The 16631-nt window shown below is 40.7% G+C and overlaps 1 protein-coding gene and 2 non-coding genes across 5 annotated transcripts in view; all 3 read right to left on the bottom strand.

Annotated features, from left to right (window-relative positions):
- The window catches only part of acin1b (apoptotic chromatin condensation inducer 1b), a 35078-nt gene that overhangs the window by 7980 nt on the left and 10467 nt on the right, over window positions 1–16631 (bottom strand). The window contains exons 4-7 of one of the 3 annotated variants that reach the window (XM_062994332.1): window positions 14741–14817; window positions 10222–12924; window positions 9831–9892; window positions 2728–2866 (exon numbers count right to left, since the gene is read on the bottom strand). In XM_062994332.1, coding sequence (XP_062850402.1) covers window positions 2728–2866; window positions 9831–9892; window positions 10222–12924; window positions 14741–14817 — 2981 coding nt within the window. Of the gene's footprint in view, window positions 1–284; window positions 1432–2727; window positions 2867–4734; window positions 4840–9830; window positions 9893–10221; window positions 12925–14740; window positions 14818–16631 lie in introns of those variants that run through there. The other 2 variants (XM_062994333.1, XM_062994334.1) reach the window with 2 other exon arrangements.
- On the bottom strand, window positions 10056–10152 carry LOC134313009 (small nucleolar RNA U6-53/MBII-28). The gene has a single exon (XR_010011916.1). It is a non-coding gene; the product is annotated as a small nucleolar RNA U6-53/MBII-28 (small nucleolar RNA).
- Window positions 15031–15141, bottom strand: LOC134313008 (small nucleolar RNA U6-53/MBII-28). Its single transcript, XR_010011915.1, has one exon. It is a non-coding gene; the product is annotated as a small nucleolar RNA U6-53/MBII-28 (small nucleolar RNA).

Here is a 16631-nt window from a genome sequence, read left to right as displayed (position 1 = left end):
AAGTCATAAAACAGACAGAGGCTCTGAATGCCCTGTCTATAACCTGGCATACAGCATGTGAAAAATGCACTCCGTTCCATAAAGTACTGGAACTTGCAGGCTATGAAGTGCATGCTTCAGCCATGCTGTATTCCAATACAAATATAATATAAATATGCTATAAACCCCCAGATTTAAATAAGGTGTTTTAAAGTCACCCATCTTACTTTAATTTTTAAAAGCAATGTGATTAATGTCTAATAAAATAAATACATCTTGGGTAAAAAAAAGGGTATTCCTGGTACCATTGACACCTGATTCCTCACTGGCTTGGCTATGGCCCAACCGCACGGCAGCGTGCACCGAATCTAGGCAACAAAGGTCCAATCAGAGAAGGCTGAGCAGTGAGGTCGAGAAATGGTGACAAACTGAGCGTGCTGATTGGCCGGCTGAGAGGAACTGCTTTTTAGCGGACTTTAAGGGAGAAGCTTTTGTGCTGTTCTCAGTTTAGCAAAACAGTCTTTGATGATGATTGCAAAAAATCTTGCAACAATGATTTATGTATGCACTGATGGAATCTTGTAAATTCAGTCTCTGTAAGCCTTGCCCTTCACACTGAGAAACCACCCCATTTCAGCATGTGAGTAATCGATGTTGTGTTGCAGTCTATTTGAAATTGTTTACAGATGCAAAACAAGTCCATAATCCACATAGCAGATAGTGTTTTTCACGATGATACGAGGTGGAACGACACTTTTAAATAATTCCAAACTGGTGCTTGTTAAGTCCTTGGTTATTCTCCTTTAGGTTAACACTAATCCATTGTGACTGTGTCGTCAGTGGCAGAAAAAGGGCTGAATTACAGATCGTCCATGTGTGTCCTGAAGGCTGATGTTTAAAACTGTTAGATTCCAGACAATCCTTTGATCAACCTGAAGCTCAGGATGTTACGGTTACTCCAGGAAAGTTGTTCTTTTTAAGCAAAAAGTGATAGTTCCACAAAAACTGCTGACATGTCATTTGAAAAACAAAGGAGCTGGAGTATTAACCAGACAGAAGGGTAACAAGTCCATAGTTGATTCTGAGTTCGAGTCTTGTTCATGTGTTTTAACTCATAATGGCAGGGCAGCAGCACTTCTTTCTGAGACAGAATGTCGGTAATGAAAGCAGATCAGAGCTGGTTCTTAAGTCCATTTAAGTCCATACATGACGGCATGCTGTTTAACTTGCAGGACACGACAGCAGGCAGCACCATCTCGCTGTGTGAAAATGTCCATACTGTGTCTTATGGATCTGAAGCTGTGGGTGAACCTTCTCCATGCAAGGTGAGGTAAGAGAAATGACCGTCACCTCGATCCACCCAATCAGCTCTGCAGGCTTCTCCCAAGCAGTCCAATCAGGGGCCACATCAGTTTGCGCAGTGAGCAGCGTGGCCAATCATCCGCCCGGATTCCGTCAGGTGAAGGCTAAGTGTGCGGTGGAGACTCTGCCTGAGGGGACTAGCTCATATGTCGGCTCATGATGGAGGTAGAGGAGAGGTGGAGGTAGTAACGCAGGTACCAGTATGAGCAATGGAAGAAGGGAGGGCACCTTCATAACAAAGCAATCAGTGGGTTTAAAAAAAAAAACACAACATTCATACTACCAGATCAAGAAATAGAACATGGAGAGAAAAAAGACAGAAAAGTTGAAATAGAAAAGCAGATGAGAGTTCATGTTGGTGACAAAAGCAAATCAAATGGATTAGGGTAAGATCTTAAAACGAAAAAGAGAAGGAAAAACAGAAGTAGAGTAGAGAAGAGTTTGGCTATTTTTCTTGCTAGACTGTTAGGTCCTATTACATTTAAATCAACTGCCTCTTGCTTATTCATAATCACACACAACCTGATTAACAATCTGCAAATAATTATTTTAATTTGATTTAAATTAGCGTTCTTATCAGATCATAAGCAGAAACATTCTCTCTGTGCACTACTAATCCACACCTGCATGCATATGTAGACTGGTCGTATTTATAGAGATTGTGGAACTGAGATCTAACAATCCCTTTTTGTCCACTCTGTTTGCGTTGTAGCCAATATACAGTGGCTAGCCAGGCAACCCTTTACTGCACAAGCTATACGGATCCAAAGCATTTCATACTTCCTGTCACGTAACATTATAAAGTAGCTGAATGTGCATACTGCCCAAACTACACAACAATGACAAATTAGGCTTACCCGAGTCTCTTCCACAACACCTTTGTAATGACATACGCAAGCTAAGAGACATATGCACTCCTGGCAACACAGATGTGCCAGTGGCAGAATTTGAAATGAAGTCTTCCGATGATAGGGTAAATTCCTGAAACATTGTGCCACTGAGGAGCTATAAACAAGCCCTTTAAATGCCATTGTCTTCACTCAAACACACATGCGTGCATGCACACACACAGGCACACTAGGGACTGTATCCAATTTCACACACTGTTAGTCAGACCTAACCCCTGACAGTATAATAACAGGTAGCTAGAAAGAGGAAGAAAAGCTTGATCTGTAGGAGATATTTATATCTTGTACAGTTTACAGATCTTTCTTTTTTGTTAATCACTACTACACCATACACTAAACACACACATACACAACCACTCTTATAAAACAGAAAAGGCTGTGTGGGTGTCATTAAGGCCAGTTTGGATGTACCTCACCTATTAATTTAGCCATACACCCTGCCCTTGCTCCGGAGCGTCTTTAAAGACGCCATCATTACCTCATCAGTGCGCGACTCGCTGGTCTCTGGTGCCTCCTGTGAGGCAGGATGTGCGAGTGCACTCTCAGACTCGGGCTGTTCCTGGAGCTCCATAGAGACAGGAGCTGTGGGCTCTGCGACTGTGGCTTGCTTCACTTCCCTAGTACAAGAGATGGAGAGAAACACAGGGATTAAACCCAAAAAAAAAGTGAAACAACAGGTATTTGGGCATTATATCACATAGGTAGAAAAAATATACATAAAGGGATGATGAACATGGAAAAAATAAAAGGCAGAGAAAGTACAAAGAAAACTCTCACTAGACCAGTGACTGAGGAAAGTAATCTGGGTCACTATAACTATAAATAACTCAGCTGTCAAATGACACTCAGGTATGCCAGGGTCAGAACATATACCAGTTTAAAAAAACAGGATCCAAACACTGACAGATTAGTAACTGGTACCCAAACATATTTGCATAAGAAATACTTCAGCATTATTAACCAACTCCACCACACAATCCTAACAAAATAGATCAGATGAAGAATACATAAACCATTGTTAGACAAAAATGTTAAACAAATGTATGCCAAAGAGGGGGAATGGTTTGGAATTGTTTTTTTAGCATAAAGCAGATTTTAATTGCATTGATTTTTTAAATTTAAGGATGTACTCTTTTTGTCATATATACATATACCTGTATATGTATATATGTGTACCTGTGTACAGTACAATGAAATTCTTTCTTCGCATATCCCAGCTTGTTTGGAAACTGGGGTCAGAGCGCAGGGTCAGCCACCGTACCGCGCCCCTGGAGCAGACAGGGTTATGGGTCTTGCTCAAGGACCCAACAGTGGCTGCATAGCAGAGCCTGGATTTGAACCGCCAATCTTCCGGTTGATAGCCCAAAGCTCTACCCACTAGGCTACCACTGTCCCAAACGATATTTGATAACATCCCCCACGTTTGAAAAGATTGGTGTTTGTTTAGTGAGGTATTTGAGACACAACAGCTCTTCTCTTTTACAAATGCACCTCAGCATGATCCCAAGTTGGGGTTAGAATTCAAGTGTGCACTAGGCATTCCTATCCTATGTTTCTGCTCACGCCATGTAAGGCATCAAAAACAGTATGAGAAATGTCCCGAAAGCCCATATCATAGCAATTTATACCAACACCTGATATGGACAGTCGCTATAGATGTGATGCAGCAGTAAAGCTTGTGATGAATTAGAGTATAATGGCCATGAGGGGGAGAGCAAATGGCAACTGATCTGGTCTCCCTAGGGGGCTGCACCCCAAACTCTCTCACTCACAGTACATTTAACCCTTGAACTATTAAGCAGAGGTCTTTTAAAGATATTTTCAAAGAAATCTATACTCTGCAGTAAGGCAATATTAAATGGAACCATTGTGTACGAAAACATACTACCGGTTAATGACTGGATAAGACAATTGACAAAAGAGGCATCGAGATGCAAGTCCTAAAACAAAGACAACAAGAGCATTTTTCTACATCTGTTAATAGTTGTGATCAAAGTGATCAAAGGGCTTTTCCATACACAAAGAAAAAAAAACATATTGCTTATTTCTTTGACGATAAGTTGAAGTAACAAAGCCATTAAGTTGCGTAGATAAAATGCATCATTTAATTAGGTAAATAAATAAAATATCGCGATAATAAGGTAACGTTAACACCATCGTTTTATATTACTGGATCTGGTTAGATGATGTTCACATTATCATCCGGACATTATGAGCTAATGGCTACAAATCCCCTTCCCCCATCAGCAAGGCCATGCTCTTCCCACCCGCGTCAAATCCTCCAGCGATTTTACACATCCACAAAAACGAAATACAAGCACTGAATGCTGCTAAAGCAAGTACACAAGCCATGCACGATAACTGCATTTCATTCTACGTGTTTACGTTTAAATGTGTCTCGTTTATTCTCACTGTGGGAGCTGCTTGGCCGCGTTAGGACATTCAGCAATTCTACCTTCCCTGTATCTCCTTCCCTCTGCCTTACCCGTGCTTAGTTCCGTCGGACAGCATGTCGACGGGCTATAAAGTCGAAGCGTTACGTTCCTGTCTGTAAATGAATCGCACAGCCGCCTTCAAACAAATTCAAAGCCTCGTTTTGTGCAATGCGTCGGTCTCGGCGCAGCAGCGCTCACTGAGCCGCCATGTTGAACAGAGCCGGGAGGGGAGTGGGCGGAGACAAAGAGAGGCGGGGCCTAACTGCAGGCCGTGAAGCCACGCACGCGGGTTTCGGGCATGGCGCGCGCACTGCCTGATCAAATTTACTAAGCTCATCTCAGTGAGTCATATCAAATGGTTCTACGTATTAATCAAAAAGAGTCGATTCTTTCGAATCCAAAATCTGAACTTTACTTAAAATATGTTTGTTTTGTTTTATTAGAATTTTAACATCATGTTTTACACAAGAAACAGTAGTTGCTCATTACACAAGACTCATCAGTTCACAAGGTTATATCGAACACAGTCATGGACAATTTAGTACCTCCAATCCACCTCACTGGCATGTCTTTGGACTGTGGGAGGAAACCGGAGCACCCGGAGGAAACCCACGCGGACACGGGGAGAACATGCAAACTCCACACAGAAAGGACCCAGACCGCCCCACCTGGGGATCGAACCCAGGACCGTCTTGCTGTGAGGCGACAGTGCTACCCACTTAGCCACCATGCCGCCCATTCTCTTAGTAAAATGTATGTAATTTCTGATATTAAACCGTGATTGGTTTACCAATTACCTAGTCTACATTGCTCAACCGGCACATTCTGTAAAGTAAATAAAAGAACAGTGTTATAAAAAATACTTAAAACTAATTTTTTTTTCTAAAACAAATTTGCTACAACAGTTTAAGTTAAATAAGAAAATACAATTATTTCTGTTCTTGTTAGGAGAGTAAATAAAAGGAACATATCCACAGAGTTGAATCAGTTCATATGGACACAAGTTTGTTGTAAAGAAACGTTTTGTCACTCATCCAAATGACTTCTTCAGACTAAGCTGGTGTTGAATACCCCAACCTGAACCAGTGATCAGGTCCATATGCAAATCACAATGACCATTAATTACAATGGCCATGTGTGCCTTTCACGTATGATTGTGGTATAGCTCCTATCACGGCATTGTAAGATGGTGAAGAAGTCACTTGGATGAGTGACAAAATGTATCTCTATACCAAACTTTGTGTCCAGATGAACTGATCCAACTTTGTGGATTTGTGTACCTGGATTATTGAGCATGCATCAAGAGATAAAAGGAACATACTTTTGTGGTTTTTTTATTCTTTTTAAACTGCGGTTTATTGTGGGTTTCCAGAAAAACAGATTGTTGGACTAGTAATTCATCTAATGATTATAATTGTAACTTACATAATGCATATGCCTACATAAATAGGGCTAGCTTAATTGTACCCATTAAAAGTACATGAAAGATGCGACTATTGGTACAAACACCCAAACTGACATAGAACAGAGGATTCCTACCACAGGTAAATTGTCTATCATCCTGCCATGGACCTTGAGACAATTAAAATGTGTGCACCAATATATAATGATTTATTTATAAAATTTTTCAAAATGTACTTGCATAAAACAGTCTTTAGATGAGAAAATATAAACCCCAAAATGCAGTTTGTCTTTAGTTGGGATCTAATATCTTTTAAAAAACATTGCACATATGTATACATTTTGAGACTAACGTGCCTAGATTCTTGTTCTGATAGTACGCAAGGTATTTAGCTCATGTTGTGTAATGGTAAGTGCCTGAGTTCCGTGGATTCGAATCCTGAGGCAAAGGACTAACAGTTCTGGTACAATTGATACAAAGAATTAAAGACAAAACATGATCTAAAACTTTACTTTTACCTTAAATGTAAAATAAAACAAGGGAATTATGTGTTTGCATACTTTTGCCTTTATCAGTCATCAGCTGAGACCTAAATCCATCCTAAATCAGTGCCACACTGCTCTTTTTTAGCAACTGTAAAATCCAGTACTTAAACAAAAATCTGGATTTACAAAGATACTGTGTGCATTTATTTTTATTTAGTAAAATCTCAAAAAAACATTTTACTGATTCTGCCCTTCATGTCTGTCAACACACCTATTAAATTAAAGATGCAGATGAAGTAAGTAAGTAATTAATCTAGAGCAGATGAAATGCCTTTGTCATATATACAAATACCAAGTACAGTACAATGAAATGTTTCTTCCGGCTTGTTTGGAAGCTAGGGTCGGAGCACAGGGTCAGCCATTATACTACAGCGCCCCTGGAACTGGAAGGGTTAAGGGCCTTGCTCAAGAACCCAAAAGTGGCTGCATGGCCCAAAGCTCTACCCATTAGGAAACTATTGTCCTAGTATGTTTCCAAAAAAAAAAACTAGGTTTGTTTGCTTTCAATCCTCCACTTAAGAGAAAAGACATTTTCTCCAGTGTCAAATAAATATTGCTCCAATACCAATCATTTTGACTACCAATAGCAGTTTCAATTTCAATTGAAACATTTCAATTTCATAATGCACCCCTAATTATAGATCACAACCGATTGCAAGATTACATTTTACTATAAAAAGCACCATATTTATTCAATATTAGTTATTTATTATATGTGGAAATTGGTGACTAATTACCAAAATCTCTTAATCAGCACATAAACTAATTAAAGACCAGAATTAAAATGTGCATAAAACAAACATTGTTGTTTAAGGAGCTAAGAGCCTGTCAGGCACAAATGAACCACCTTACATGATTTTTTTTTTTTTTTTAACTATAAAGGGGATAAAGCGGTCGATAAAAGTAAAAAAAAAAAAGACTGTACTATTATGTACATTTAGGGCTGCAACCATTTCAGACAAAAAGATAAAAAAAAAGATTAATTTAATCCATAATTAACTCCTAGTTTTGACTGTTGTGTATTACATAGGATAGAACAGTAATTGTAGGCTATGTAGTCTACTGCTTAAGTCATTTTTAAATCATCTTGGCAGCTATTACCATTAGTGCTAAAACATTTCACAGTCATTTATGTTTTAAAACCTGAGAAGAAAGCATGTCAGATGCATGGAAGAAGTAGGTGAAGAAGCACAGTAAGTAAAACACATCAAATAAACAAGTCCTTTAAAAACAGTGCTGCTTTATGGGATAGCTTGTGCTTGGACAGTGTTAATTCAGCTTGTAACAATTTATTAACTGCCAACACGAGTGCACAGTGGAAGTGCAATGACTCCTACTAAACCATGGTCACTACCAGTTGATATTAGGGATGTAACGATGCACCACACGACAGTTAAAAACCGGTGCACGTGTGTCACGATTTGAATCGGTTATTCATTTAAGATGAATCGATATTCACTTTAAACAGCACTGGCGCTATTCACCTCGCCTGGTTGACGGCACTTCACTAAGTTGCCAGATAAGGGATTTTCCAGCCAAATTTATTCATGTGAGGATACTTCCTTTATTTGTATTATTCATTTATATATACAGTCGAATCCGGTTAATTGGACCACCGGTTAATCGGACCAGCCGCTTATTCGGACCGAATCCTAAAGTACCGAAACAAATCCTATTATGTACGTGTAATGTTATTCGCTTATTTGGACCAAAATTCCGTTTAATCGGACCAAAGAATGCAAAGCGGGTCAGCGAGATATGGGAGGATTCCTGGGCTCCGCGGGAGAATTTATGCTTTTATCAAAGGTCAGGAAATCCAAAAAGTTGTGTTGACAAAGAGCAAAACCAGCGGGAGGTGAACACGCCCACCACTTTCTTTCCCACAACGAAGCACCCAGTAGCCAGCAGCGTGGTTATTGGATCCATCTGCATCTCCGCTTTTCGGCGAAATGAAGTCAAGCGTAAACAAGAGTGTCCGGCAACACGTGCAAGGAATTCCCTCCTGTCAATCACGATTAACGTGTCAGATCACACTGGATAAGTTCTTCAAACGTTGACTGGAATTTAGTAAGAACTTTTTTTTTTTTTATTATGCTTCGCATGCTGAGTACCTTATACATTGTGTTGTAGATCGTTTCGAAAAACTTGTTTGCAAATTTATGTTTCAATGAACAAAGTTCGTAAGCAACAGTAGTTCTTGTTTGTACATCCACAATTGAGCTATCACAATGGGCCAGTGATAGCTCAGTGGTTAAGGTACTGGACTAGTAAACAGAAGGTTGCCGGTTCAAGCCCCCCCACCACCAAGTTGCCACTGTTGGGTCCCTGAGCAAGGCCCTTAACCCTCAATTGCTCATTGTGTTCCGCTCACTGTGTAAGTCGCTTTGGATAAAAGCGTCTGCTAAATGCTGAAAATGTAAATGTACGTTCGCTATATGTGTATATCGCACAATAAAGGTTTAATAAACATTTAATATGTTACATAAATTATAGCACGTCCCGTCTTGTAACATAGGGCATGTTCGTGTAATCGGACCAGCCGGTTATTAGGACCAAAACGATCGCGTCCCGATGTGGTCCGATTAACCGGATTCGACTGTATATATAATGTTGGATTTGTTTTAAAATGTAATTTTAGTTTTTTCACACAATAAGCATTATTTGGCATAGTTTGTACCTACCTCAGAAATAAAAGGACATTCATTATTTAGATAAATAAAAGATAAGCACAAATACAGTTTTTTTTTTTTTTTTTTTTTTTTTAGAGAAATAATAAAAGAAAACTGTCATAATTTGTCAAAATCGGGGAAAGAATCGTGAACCCAGTATCGTCAATGGCATTGCATCGTGGGTAGAGTGTATCGTTACATCCCTGGTTATGAGCATTGCTCATGGGCCCAACAGTGGCAGCTTGGGGCTGGAACGTTTTGATCAATAATCCAGTACATTAACCCCTGAGCTATCACTGCTCAGAGTAGAAAACCAAAACAATATGGGTTAGGCCAACTTCATAACCCGAAACAGTGTTTCTGTCATGGTATAAGACCATCACCCCTGTAGCAGGGAATTCATTTGGCTTAAGAAAATTGATCATTTGCATTAACAACTGTGCATAATTGTGACTGATCTATTACAGGGTTTGTTGCAGGAATAAATAGAAGAGAAATTTCATATGTATGTGTGTGGTGCAGCTGCTAACCTGGAAGTTTTTCTTTTCTCCTCGACCGTGTTGTCTGTCCGTCTTGGTTTTTCCTCTTCATCCTGGTGTAAACGTTGAAAAAACATAAATCTAGAAAATCTTTTTCAATAACAGGTGACATTCACGTTCTTTACAGCCTTTTAGCTGCTGCAAAACACCAAACAGCAGCACAAAATGAGAATTTAATTTCTCATGAATTATTCCTTTCACCCCTACATCTCGTGTATCCTTCAGAGCATACAGAAAGTTGAACTCATTTACACCAAAAGAGACTCGGTCTCTCTCATGCTTCGTTATTAGCATGGCAAACTCATCATAGGAAACACATCAGAGACAAAGGTAAATACAACTAAACTGCACAAAAGGGATTACAGACAAGCCAATCAAATACCTGCTTTTGAATAGGTGGGCTGGGTTTCTCCCGTGATGATGAGGTTGAGGAACTAGCTGATGAGGAAGAGGAGGAGGACGAAGAGGAGGATTCTGAATCTGAGTCAGAGGATGAAGACTGGCTAGAGGAAGATGAGCGCCATTCAGATGATTTTCTCCTTCGGGATTTCTCCTTTGTTTTTTCTGATTTCTCTTTTTCTCCTGATGGAGATCGAGGCGGCACAGAAGAATCCTCAGCCACTGGTCGAGACACTGGCTTCTCGGGCTCGGACTCCTGCATTTCTTCATCTGCGTCAACTGGACACGGAGATGCTCGATTGTCTGGGTCTGCCTCCTGCATTTCGTCATCTGCAGAGGCTGCATGTTGAGATGCGGGCTTCTCAGGCATCTCTGCTTTCTGCATCTCTTGTCTCGACTCAGACGCCGTCTCTGCTTCGTCTTCCATTGGTTCCGGGGCTTCGGCTGCCTGTGGGGATCCAGGCTTTTCTGCCTCTTTCTCTTTTATTTCCTCTGCTGCTTGGGATGACGGTGGGGATGCAAGCTGCTTCGTTTCTGCCTTCTTCATTTCTTCTGCTGCCTCTGACGCTTGTGCAGATGCCACCTGCTCTGGTTCTTCTATTTCCTCTGCCCCTTTAGATGACTGTGAAGATGCCACCTTTTCGGTTTCTGCTTCAGATGCATCTGGGCATTTTGGCTTCTCTGTCACTGCCTCAATTTCCTCTGCTGCTTTAGACTTCTCTGGAGATGGCAGCTTTGTTGCTGAATCCATTTCTAGTGCCGCCTCAGATGCCTGCGGGGATGCCAGTTTCTCTTTGATTTCTTCTGTAGCGTTAGATAGTAGCACAGACGCCTGTTTTTCTGTTTCTCCCTCATGTGATTCTACTGCTGCTTCAGATGCCTGGGGACATGCTGGTGTCTCAGTTATAGGCTTCATCACTTCTGTGGCTTGAGGTGCCACCTCCTCTGTTTTAGCATCTGATTCTTGAGCTACCTTCTCTGTTGCTTGTTCCATTACCTCTGTGGGTCTGGATACTGCCATGATTGTTTTCATTTTTTCTGCAGCTTCAGGTGTCTGTGGAGAAGCAAGTTCGGGTGAAGATGCCAAGTCTTCAGTTACTGATGCAATTTCTTTTGTCTTTTCTGTTTCTGATGTGAAAGCCTGTGAAAGTGCCACCTTTTCACTCTCTGCCTGCTTTTCTATTGTGGCTTCAGATGCCAACGAAGATTCCACATGCTCTATTTCTGCCTTCTTTTCTTCAGCTTTCTCAGATCCCTGTGAAGTTGCCAATTTTTCTGTTCCTACCTCCATTTCATCTGACGCCTGTTGAGATGCCATCTTAGTTTCTTTATTTTCTTCTTTATTCTGCTCCTTAAGTAAAACCAAAGGAGAAGCTTCAGCTTCCATATCGATATCTGCACTGGCATGATGAGGTCCTGCCCTGAGGACAGACACCTGCTCAGGTTTGGAAGGAGACAAGAGCCATTCGGGTGGGGGAACTTCAGAGAAGATCCGTTTTCGCTTGGCAACACCAGGTGTGGAGGTGGTGGGTGAAGTATGATGGAAGCTGGTAGAGTCGTGGGACGTTGATGCCTCCCGCTCGCGTTTTAATGATGAATGAGCGCTCTCTGTTGATTTCTCTAGCTCTTTTTCTTTATCCTGCTTTTCTTTTTCGTCTAGCGTTGGTCTTTCTTTCAGCTCCTGCTTAGCCTCTTTTTCCTTTACTATTTCTTGAGGGCTACTTTCAGCAGCAGAAGGCATTGTTGGTACTGACTCACTAACTTCAGGCAGTGCCTTCTCAGGCGAAGCTTGCACATCAGGAGTCATCTCAGCATCGCAGCTATCATTAACAGTTGCTTCTTTAGTGTGCAGAACCATTCCTGTTCCAGCCTCTACCTGCTCCTCTGCTGCTGCATCTTCCTCCTCTTCCTTTTTCTTCGCAGCATCAAATGCTCCCTCAGACTCCATCTTGCGCACTAGCAGGCTGAGTGGTCCGGGCCTGCGCTTCGGAGGCGGCTCAGGGCTGCTAGATCTGGAGCTAGAACTTGATTCTTGTCTCTGTGGGGAAGGTGAAGATGAGACAGAATTATCCACTGGTGCTTCCGGCTCATCCTGGTCTGGAGGACTCTGTTTGGGAGTGTCAGGCAGAGGGAAGGAAAGCTCTGGAGGCGGAGATGGTGGAGGTGTGGGCTGACGAAGCTGTAGTGGGGAATGATGTGGTGGAATGTGTTGAGGAGGCTGAAGCTTGCGGCGCGAGCGCTGCGGAGTAACACGGACGTTCTTTTTCCTGCGAGACGAAGGACCCCAGTCATCATCCTCATCGCTGTCGTCGTCATCGTCATCCTCCTCTTCGTCGCTTTCGTCTTGTGCGCGAGCGGATCGGCTGAGCTGTGGCACTGGATGGGCAGGGCCCGCTTCAACAGGTGCAGTGCCTTCTTTTTCTTGTGGGCGAGGCACAACCAGTGGCACACCCTGTCGCTCTGGCTGACCGACTACACGCACAGAGAGAGAGGCAACTGCACGAGGCGGGGAGGGAGTGGCAGTCTCCTCCTGGGAGAATGAGGGGCACCAGGTCTTCCCAGTGGTGGCATCTGGGGAGCTCTGTGATACAGAGGCCGTCCCAGCATCTGGCCTGTGAGCGTCCAGCTGTTCGCCTTCCCCGTCTTCTGTTCGATGTACAGATGACCGAGATGCTACAATGTGATGCTGGAAAGAGGGCAAAGGAAAAAATTAAAATGCTTATTAAATTCTATATGTGTTGATTACAGATCTATTTTCCATTCAAACCAAATCAGTATCAAATCAGAGTATTTGTTTGGGTTTATTGTCATATCAGCAACATATTGGCTATTTTATGGCATAGACAGATATTGGAACTGTAAATCATTATATGTTCAGCTCATTTGTTTTATTTCAAGACTCTAAAAAGTTAAGAAGTTTAACTGGAAGAATCTTCTCAAACAATTGTTTTAAGTTCTTAACCCTATAAAAATTGTCTCTGACAGCTGAAATCGAAGACATTCTAATAAAAAATGTTTGATTGTTAGGGGTGTAGCACAGAATTGACAGGTTGGTGCCTGCTCGCCAACCAAGAGGTGTCGTGGGTGAGGGCAGTATGACCAATTCGGCACCTGGTTATAATTGTTTGGTCTTGCCTATTTAAGAAGTCTCGGTTGTGTTTAATATTGATGTTGGGAGTTATTTCATGCAGTTTGTTTTGGCTATTGGTGGACCTGTCTTCTTGCCATTTTATTCTGCAGTAAACTTTGATTTCTGTGTAGGCATCAGTTTATGGGATGTATCTCCAAGCAATCTCTTTGTTTCTTGCATCCTTTGCCAAGCTGTCTGCTTTTTCATTTCCTTCTATGCCACTATGACTGGGGATCCAGCACTAGACAATGGAAACTCCTCGGCTGTAAAGTTCTTTGTCCAATTTAAGCAGTTCTTGGATTATTGGGTGATCTGTTATCATGGACTCAACAGCTTGCATGCAGGATTTAGAGTCAGAGCAAATCACATAGTGTTTATAGGGACTAATAGATATATGTCTGATGGCCAAGAGGAGCGCATGAGCCTTTGCCATGAATATTGAGGCATGATGAGGGAGACGGATACTATTACAGTGGCCGTTGGTAATAAACGAGGGACCCACATGGGTCTCTGTTTTTGATCCGTCCTTAAAAATAATGCTGTGTTTTGGAAAACTGAGTCTGATTGTGTTGTATAAGGACAGGTAGTCAAGTAGTGATAGTCTGTTTTGAGGACTTTGCTACATTAAGTATTACGTTTGGTTTCCTCATAGTCCAGGGAGCAGGCAGAGGGGGCTTGTTGGGGCCCTCCGGGATATTTAAAGTGGTCAGTATGTGGCTAATTCGCAGGCTAAGAGGTCTCAAATCAGAGTATCAGCCAAAAAACTTAATCAGCTTTACTGGCTTTTGTTGTTAAGCAAAGTAAATCACAGATGTGACAGACAGGCAGTTACAAGTCTAGCAATAATTATGAGCAATATTAAAAGACTTGTAATGTGCCAATAACTTATTGGTGGAAATCTAGAACTCTCAACACACCAAAGAAATCTTACCTACAGTTGCATCTTGCATGATTGTTAAATGGACAGTAGACAATTTCTGGTCTTTTGATCCATAAAAAAACATTATCTAGGCAAAAGTGGCATCTGGCAATTGTGCCATATTTTAGACATGGCAAGTTTTCTTGACTAAACAACTAAGCTGAAAGTTGACTGGCTGGTAAAAACCTGTGCTTAGTGACAGTAAAAAAAAAAATCATCAAAAGACTATGCTGGCTGTACCACACACTTACATAAATTTGAAATAAAATCTAAAAGCAGCAAACAAGCCCACCGGTTTTCTACAAATGACAATTACATAAAGGTAAATGTTAAATTGTAACCCAGTGTTCACACAAAAACAAACACACACAGGCGATGACAAAGACCCTCACCCCACTCGGTGTATGCATTTTTTACTGCAGGTGCATTTGCTTAGAAACTGTGTTTGCTAACCTTGTCTGGCGTGTAGGAACTGTTGTCGTTGGCAGCTGTGTGTTCGTCCTCCTCTGGGCCTGCAGGACTGTTTGTATCTGTGTAGGCCCACACAGAGAGGGTCAGAGGTCATGGTTATACAAACACAAACATTTGACACAAATTATCAGTTCAACACTAGACCTGCAAGGAACAGGAAAATTAATGCTACTAAGATTTAAAAAAATCTACTGGGCCATTGCTTACTAATGCACAATGGCTTACATTTATAAAGACACACACTATATTAAAGAGACAGACAGGATGCCAGGTTTCCTCAGAGCACACTACGAGTGTGAGAAGGCAAGCTGAACTCAAGTACGCCCAGAGAAACTCGGTCAGTCTGGCGCATCAGTATTAGCATGGCAAACTCATCATAGGAAACACGTCTGAGACAAACCTACAAACATTTTCACAAGGACTGGTTTCGTCTTAAGCAGATTTGCAATAGCATAAATACTGTGTAACCCACAGGTGCGAAACAATGTCACCTACCCAATACTGATAGAAAAAATCTGGAGAAAAAATGGTCAATGACATTACTGTCTCTATTAAGTAAAGAGAGAGCTAAACTCAAATGAATAAAGATGGCATATACTAGGAGGTGCATAGTTAGTAAGCACTGCCCAAAAAACAGCTCAAAAACTACTGCAATTTTAGGACAATTGATTATAAAGCTACTTAACTGTGTGACTTGCCTGTGTAGGCTGCATTTACATACAAGCATACACAGCAAAACTGCTTTTGTGCCAAATGTGCCATTGTTTTCTATGGAGTACGGTAGTGACGATTACCTTACCGCCAGTGGTGTATAAAGTACCGGAAGGCCATACTTGAGTAAAAGTACAAGTATCTTACCAGAAATTTACTTTGATAGAAGTAAAAGTCCCCTTTTAGAATATTACTTGAGTAAAAGTCTAAAAGTATCTGATGTTTAATGTACTTAAGTATCAAAAGTAATTTGATATTAAATGTACTTAAGTATTAAAAGTAGAAGTAAAAGTAAATGCTGTTAGTATAAATGGAAGCGGTCATTTTAAATATAAAGATTGTTCTTTTAAGCCTGTAAACCACCTTAACAATTAACCTGTTTTCTTCCTTTCATCTGAACATGATTTGTGCCAATTCATGATCATAATCAACTGTTGACATCACCTGTTTGAAATCATGACATTATTTAGTTTTTGTTTTTTTTAACTTATTACTAGCCCTAAATGTTCCTGTTCCAACGTTTTTAGAATGTGAGTCGATGTAAATGTAAGAAACACTGCATCTATTTTATTTGCATTTTCTATACTGTCCCATTTTTTTTATTTGGGTAGTATATTTCAATAACAAAAAAATATTTTTGGCATAATTAATTTAAAGCAAAAGTCAGGAGAGTTTAACAAAACGTGTGGCACTTTTATCCCTTTAATGATCTGTTCAACCATTATTTTAAATCAAAATATTTGAGTAAAATAAGCTGTATTTAAATAATCTTTTTTGGGCTGCATCTACTCACTGAATGGCATGTGTTCAACTAAAAAAAATATTGGTATTCTTACTTTAAGAAAACACCATTTCTAACTTGAAGCCAACAGCTGAAAAATCATTAATAATAAGTTGTATAAGTTGAGTTCTTGTTGAGATGATTGAAGGGTTAAAGACGTGCTGCATGTTCCTCAGCACCATGAATCTCTCCTCTACTGGTCTAATACAGAAGTTATCTGAGGAAATATTTGTCCGCAGGTGAGTTCTTAAAAATAATGGACGTGTCTTCATGAGTTTTGCAGTCAATGAATTCCAAACAAATGTAATGATTTATGAAACGTTTTATTTGTGGTTCGAATGTAATCTGTAAAAATGGTAGGTAGATATCTGAACAATGTTA

This window comes from Trichomycterus rosablanca, chromosome 4 (genome assembly GCF_030014385.1).
Source record: "Trichomycterus rosablanca isolate fTriRos1 chromosome 4, fTriRos1.hap1, whole genome shotgun sequence".
In the NCBI taxonomy this organism is placed as follows: Eukaryota; Metazoa; Chordata; class Actinopteri; order Siluriformes; family Trichomycteridae; genus Trichomycterus; species Trichomycterus rosablanca.
This window is presented reverse-complemented; position numbering and strand designations above follow the sequence as displayed.